The sequence below is a fragment of the Halyomorpha halys genome, unplaced genomic scaffold (assembly GCF_000696795.3).
Source record: "Halyomorpha halys isolate HHAL.00 unplaced genomic scaffold, Hhal_1.1 Scaffold237.1, whole genome shotgun sequence".
NCBI classification, from domain to species: Eukaryota; Metazoa; Arthropoda; class Insecta; order Hemiptera; family Pentatomidae; genus Halyomorpha; species Halyomorpha halys.
Window position 1 is genome coordinate 839238 of NW_027112495.1, and position 7629 is coordinate 846866.

Consider the following 7629-nt stretch of genomic DNA (forward strand, 5'->3'; position numbering starts at 1 on the left):
TTCATTAAAGTAATCAAAAATTGGAGTGAGATAACTGCCTTTTTTCTCCTCTTCGTCTTGTACTATAACAGGACTTGAGGGGACACGGGCATCTCGTAGCTTACTTGATCTTTGAGAGAAACCAAAATATATCTCCTAGAATTTGATGATAATGTTTTTGTGAATCGAGGAATTATAATATTAAAAACGTGTTGTTTAGGTAAGAAAGTTTATTACAAATTTCAAATTTTACAAACAGTTCAAGAGAGCAAGGAGCTTCCGTTACGAACAACTATAAATCAATTTATTTTAGCAAATATCATGAAAACTACTATTCCTACGAAGGTAATGGTCATAAACTACTTTATAGTACATTAAACCTAGCTTTAATTTGATTGCTGATAGACATCTGTACATAGTTCCTGAGATATACATTTATTTCTTCTTTTCCTCTGTTCTTTCCTTTTAAATTTTTTTTTTTCATAAGCTCCATTAGTAATTTAACTAATTCTTTATAGATTCTTTACACTGTATTATTTATTTATTACTCACATTTATATGTATATAAATAATAATGTTATCAATCTACTACTGTCTTTGTCCATAGTTATTAATTACCTTTTTTCTCTCTAAATGATGGTTGTTGTCTTTTTGTTTTTATAGCCTTGATGAAGACCTGAAAATCAGATCGAAACGTCGGCATAAATAAATATTTTTTTGTTTATTTATGTTGTTTTGTTGCTGACCGCACCCCCGGATCATCTTCTCCAATCAGTAATGTACGGTCAACTATCTACACCTCATCCTTCCTGATATAGATTTCTCAAAATAAATTAACTAACTAACGATATTTCAGTACATTTTTATAAAATGTTTATAATTTATATCTCAAAATCCATTTGACGTACAGATGTCTATTAGCACTCAAATTAAAGCTAGTTTAATGAGCTATAAAGTAGTTTATGATGTTTATCTTTGTAGGAGTAATAGTTTACATGAAATTCGCTAAAATAATTTGATTTACAGTTGTTCGGACATTTTAAGAAATTTCGCTTTTTAAAAGGTTAAATCTCGAGAACTATTGGCCGTAAATAGCTCTATTAGGGGTAACTAATATTTCAGTAAATTTGCTCTTCTTTAAATAATGTTCTTTTAGATTTTTCACTGTTGTTGGTAGTTTTTAAGATATAGAGCTCCGAATGAAAAATTAATGTTTTTTTAGAATTTTGAAACAGCCTCCATTTTTTATTCCCCCTACCTATACTTGGCAGAACCATCAGTTTTGACTAGTAATTATACATAGTTTTCATTGATGTAATAAAAAATTGGGGTAAGACAACTGCCTTTTTCCTCCTCTTGGGCTCTTGTACTTCAGAATGCCTGACCACCCAAACCCACTTGTTTCATAACTTGCTCTCTCTTCAATTCCTGACAAACCTTCTAAGATATCCTCCAATCCTCCAAAAAGAAGGTAGTCTCGAGATCTTCTAACATAGAAATGTTACTGGAATTCTACCAATGGTTATGTTCTCTATAAGTCAGTATCACGTTATTCTAACGTGATTCACAGTTATTTATTGATATACAATTATAAATTTCAATAAATTAATAGAGAAAAACAAAATAATTTTTACTTAAATTATAAAAAGAAAAAAGAATAATTTAAAATAGTTTTTTTCCTATATCTGTTTCCTATCCCATGCTTTCTGCTTTTTGTCTTATCATGAAATTTCTCAATGTTTCTTTGATACCTTTTGGGTAAAAGATAGTTCAGATAAACGACGTCGAAAGTAGGATTGGATTACAAAATCTTTCATTATCTGAGGCGCATTTTAAAAACATTTTATAAGAGAGAATGTTTGGAAAATTAAATATCCCTCTACTATGAAAATGCATTATAGGTACAGTGAAAGTTCACCCTACAAAAACCTCTCACAAGGGACAATTTTCAAATGTCCTTTTCTGATCCTTTTGCAATGGATACCTTGGAAGCGGAAAGCCACATTTTTGTCGCCCAGTGATAACTTTACCCATCTAAACAGACAGTTACAAAATGTTCCAAACTGAGAAAACTATATATAATATTTCTTATGTATTGATCTAAATACATTCGCAGATTTAAATATACCTATTTTCGTGATCCTTTGTATTACAAAAACTTTTATTTTATAATTAACAAATACGTAATCCGTCATCACAACATAGAAATTAATCCTTTTAATTCTACAACGCAGTATTTTCAGTTTAATCATGGATTTATTCTGAATTGTAAAATAAAACACACTTTAGAATTGGATTTTTTAATTTACGAAGTGTTAACTAACGTTTGGGTCTTTTGTTCCTTCGGCGGTTTTGCTCATCATGCTTTACTTTAAACGCTTTAAGCCCCATATACCTCCGTCGATTTTATTCTATCAAATTAAATCGTGAAAAACTACGCCACACATATTTCGCAACATAAAAGAAAAAAATTAAGATGTTAAATTTCAATAAAAAAATAATAAAATATTTTCTAAGCGGAAGTCAGACGAGAAATTTAAAATCGTAAGGACTCACAATATTTCGATAACAGGGTAGGCTTATTGTAGCCAAATGGTGATAATGTCGTCTGGGAAAAGACGTGTGTTTCATTGTGCGACTGGAGGTGTAATTATCGACTAACCCGTACTTCAGTGATTTCAAAAACCCCATTTCTTGACCGATCATCCAAGCTAAAACTTGGATTAAAATTCTCTAATGGGTTGTTAGAGCGCTTTAGAACCCGCCATAACAAGTTTATTTTTTAAATATGTTTATGTATTAAATTTAAAAAATATAATGTATACAATAAGAATACAATATTAAAATAATAAATAAACTTCGTTCATCCAAATTAATAAAAACTTGCTTTGATACATCTATAATAATAAACAAATATCCCTTCTCAATAGATAATCCACGACAACGGTCAAATCATCTCACCGTTGTGAAGAGATTTCACTGTTTATAGGAATTACGTTTTTGCGTCCAATCCCATGAAACCGACACATATACACAGAGAATCGGAATAGATTTCAGAGAAAATTCGACTCATTTGCCAAGATAGGACTTTTAAGAAATTTCCATACTGGGGGAAAACCAGATCTAGCTTACCCAATCTGTTATTATTATCATAAGAAATAATTTACTGATTAGGTGTTTATTATTCGTGATACAGGAAGAAAAACTCGTTGATTAATATAGCCAAAAATAATTAACATAATAGAACGATTTCATAGAACTTTAGTGCAAAAGTATATAAGTCCATTATTCATAAGTAATTTATTTTGTAGATATACAATGTACTCTATAAATCGTGCTTTAGAAGTATATAAATAACAAGAGATTTCTAGTGTATTCTCACTCCTATCGTATAACAGATCCTATCGTATATAACATCATTCACTAGTTTTACAAAAGTTTTAGGAATCGCCTAATATAAAATTCAGGATTTCCAAGTCTAGAACTATGGTTAACTGCATCCAAGAATTATTTTCTGCTCTTTGAGACAGAGCACTCTGCCAAACCTTGAACTTGCACAAACAACTCATTATTTACAAAGACATTATAGCATATTTACTCCTTTCTTGAGTTTAACGCCCTTAGTTTTCCCATCGGGAAAGGATGGGCGAGATTTTGTTGGAAACCTTCCGATCTGGCCTGACTTCAAGGCACAGGCCCCTATCTCAATTGGTCCTAATTACTCTAGGCACAATGTTGAGCTTATCTAATCGGGGAAAAGATCTCTAGTAAAGTTTTATAAAATGTGTTAATAAATTATTAAGTGTAATAATAAATAACCCTGCTGCTTACGATAAGTACTTTGCCAAATTGTTCATCCATTCATCCAAATAGTGACTGCCAACCATATTGCCGAAATTCTGTAATTAGAAAAATTATATTGTGGAAAGAGAAGAATAAAAAAAAAAATTCAAATCATCTTTCAAGAATTGATCAAAAAACACTCAGTTTAGAGTAGACCATTGAAAAATTAATCGCTGAATAACTCTCACAAATTATTTTTTAAATTGTTTATTTCGTAATTTTAATTGAATCTTATTTGTTAAAGGATTATTCTCAATATGAAGTTTGATAATTGGTGAACTGATTATTTTACCAAATATTTTTTATAAATTTGACGAGTTAATTTAAGTTCATTTTAGACGGTCAAGACAGAATGTCTTCACGGTAACTGGCATATATGTAATTTAAGCAGTTGCTACGAAAGTTGCAGGCGTGGCTGTAAATGTGCTGCTACACGTTTGCAAAACTTTGGCAAAATCGCGTATGGTTCGTTTATTTCCACTGGCCTTCTACGACACTGTATGTTAAATATTATATTTTTTATATATCTTTGGCCTTCTAGTTATATCTATTTTATATATTACTACTCTCATTTCCATAAGTATGTTTTCAATTTGAAAAAAAAATTTCCTTTTATCTTCTTACGTTGATTATTAAATCCTCTCATTGTTGATATCTGTCCATTTTTTATTACTAATAAAAATGTGAGATGGTAAATTATTTCAAACAAACAAAACTTAAGATACTTCAGAAGAGACCATTCTGAAAACTCGGCATTTAAATCCTGTCAAATTATTTCAATGAGTCTTGCTGATGCTTAAAGACCATTAAATTTTACATTGATATACCGAGTTTAATCAAAATCGTCAGAACCGTTTTTGATAAAATCGGAAAAATGTGTATAATCAGTTACATGTAAAATCACTTCTGATTGGTCAATTTTAACGAAAAAGTTGCTGTAACATCTTAAGCATACATCTGCCCTAATTATAAAATTTCAGGTTCCTACAACTTTTCTTCTCTAAGCTGGCTTGTTCACACACACATTTTGCAAAACTCAGATGACCTTTAAAACGTATATTTCCGTTGAAAACTTGATTAGAAATTTTTCGCTAACAGAATACTTCCTCTTACTATATATTCCAAACACAGGTAGATGAAAATAATTTGTTTAATGGTATCAATTTACAAAAAAGTTCATTCTGAATAAGATTGTTATTGCTTTCAAAAAAGAAGAATTTTTTTTGCAATTGGACAATGTGACCTCTAATAAGGATATATTCTTTACATTCAATAGTTCCCAAGACAGTTTTTCAAAAACCAATATTTTTTTCCAATAACCAGAAATCAAAATATTTGGTCAATTTATATAGGTAAAAATCGTGCTAGCTACTCCTAGAAAGATAATAATGAAACTACTTTCGGGTCCATGAATCAAGCTATAATTTGAATGCTAAAAGCTGTCTAAGTCTCATAGTACCTGACATATTTTTTTAATTTATTATTATTATGACAACATAACAATCTTTTTTAGCATGAAATTGATTGTAAATTGATACACCTTTTCTTTTTTTTTTTACTTTTGATAAAAAAAAATAAGATAAAATCAAGATGGGATTAAAAATGACTCATTTTGCTCACATAGATTTTTCTGAACTGTTAGTACATGAAAATGATACCAAAAACTAGCAAAAAAATTTAATCATGTCTTTGAGGGGATTAGTTGCACCCATCACCTATTTTTTACATACACCTCTTCTACTATTAGGACCACCACTGTTATTAAAAGGATTACTGATGTATTTTTAAGAACTTAGTTATATTTGGCTAACTTAGGAATTTCAATTGGAATAGTAATAATGGAGATTCTTGTTGTTGTCTAGTGGGTGAGCAAGGAATTACAGTAAACAAGGGAGTTGGCCAACAGTAGCATATTTGCACAACATCCATGCTTAGATATAAGACAAATTTATAATAAATCTAATAAAGAATATAAATAGACAGTCAAGTTTTATCAAAGTTTTTATTTACAATTTAACTTCAAATTAAAATATGTCTCAACATAAATAACTTATATATTTCAATTATAGAAATAATTGAAACAAAATATTAAGTTAATATTCATTAATATTATACAAACTCTTTGTTAAGACAAATTATGATTTAATAATAAAAAGCAAAGTATTTAGAAACTTCAGACTTTAGTTTATGTTTCATAATGGTTGCATGCTGTTTTGCAAGACTTAATTGCTAATGATAAAAAAAAAAAATAAATAAACAAGATTTGGTATAATAGATGTTAAAACATAAAAAACAGCATTTTTTAAAAAGCTCATTAGTTAAGAAAAATTATATTTGGCTTAAAGTAGTATCAGAGGCTGTTGCAGTTGTCGTTGCCTGTGCCTCCATTCAGATAAGTCATGCAATATTGGTCTCCCAAAATGGTTATGTAATTCCCGAAATGAGATTCTGAAAAAACAGATAGAGAGTAAAATTAGTATTATATTAAGAAATCTCTAATGTAATATTAAGCTAAGTAGCAAAGCACTCCAGGATCAGTATGGATTCAATTCCATAATGAAAAACTAATCTAACTTGATGACAACTTGAAGTATTATAACAAATAAAAAAATTGGAATGAAGCAACTAACTTATGTTGTCGCTGACCATCATGGTCTGTCCTGCCTGGTGCAGAACGAATGCTATGTGAGCGGTTGTGGGAGGCTGGTGGATTGCGATTGAATGGGTTATGGCGAACCCTTGGAGGAGCTACAGGTGTTCCATTACTGTTTGCATCATCATTTGGAAGAGGAACATTTACTAAAAAGACAATAGATTACGATTATTATACATATCACTGACTATAGTTACATGGTGATAGACTTTATTGGTATTTCTAAAATTCAAACTGTACAAAGATGAATACCATAAATGAAAAAAATATGTATATTGATAATCATTTAAACTATACTTCTTTTTTAAAAGATTAAAATCACAACTGAAACTTCTTTATTTTTTATTCTATCTTCGAAATGATGACTACTTAATATATTACTGGCCTTGATAACTTTACAAAATCTTTGTTTCAAATTAAAACTTTACAAACAATTGTTTTCCTAAACTAAAATGATGAAATATTCATATTCATATTTATCTATTAAACATTGCAATTAACCTATAAAAATAAGGAATTTTCCTCTAAATTTATATTTTAATTTTCTGATTAATATTTTTTAAGATTTTTTTTTTTTACAGAACTTATTTATGTATTTACTAAAAGCTTATTTATAGTATTTAAATCGTTAATAAGCTTTCAGACAACCAGAAAAGTTTTAATATTTAAAAAATAGATATGAAAATTATGAATGGCTAAACACCATGTAGTAAACTGGAAAACCATCACCCAAGAAGAAAGTGAAGGAAGATAGCTGGTGGAGATGGCTAAGGATCTACAAGGTCTATAGGCCAACAAGAAAAAAATATATATACTAATAGGTGTAGTATATTATATAATTAGTACTTTATATATTTTAAAGTATGAGAGTGGGGTGGCTCAGCGGTACGGTATTTAGCTAACTCCATGGACCTTTTTTCCAAGGTTTGAATCCGAATGTGGCAGATAGTTATTTATTCTGTCACAATAGCCGTGAGTGTACCCTTTGAGTTCAGGAAGGCTCACTCAGCCTCAAAAGGTGGGGACACATAATTGGGGGAAAAATCAAGCAGTTGTGCTATTGACCAAATCACCTCCTTGCACAACCGTTGGTCTAGTAACATTACTTTACAAAGTACTGGGGTTGTAACATTCATGGGTTGTAATTATACAAT

At 29.8% G+C, this 7629-nt stretch overlaps 1 protein-coding gene across 1 annotated transcript in view; it reads right to left on the minus strand.

Moving 5' to 3' along the window:
• Positions 1-5805: 5805 nt before the first annotated feature.
• The window catches only part of LOC106679964 (sesquipedalian-1), a 4164-nt gene continuing 2340 nt past the window's right edge, over positions 5806-7629 (minus strand). Inside the window, exons 3-4 of the mRNA XM_014419377.3 lie at positions 6453-6621; positions 5806-6270 (exon numbers count right to left, since the gene is read on the minus strand). Of these exons, the coding sequence (XP_014274863.1) occupies positions 6162-6270; positions 6453-6621 (278 nt within the window). The 3' untranslated portion in view covers positions 5806-6161. The remainder of the gene's footprint in view (positions 6271-6452; positions 6622-7629) is intronic.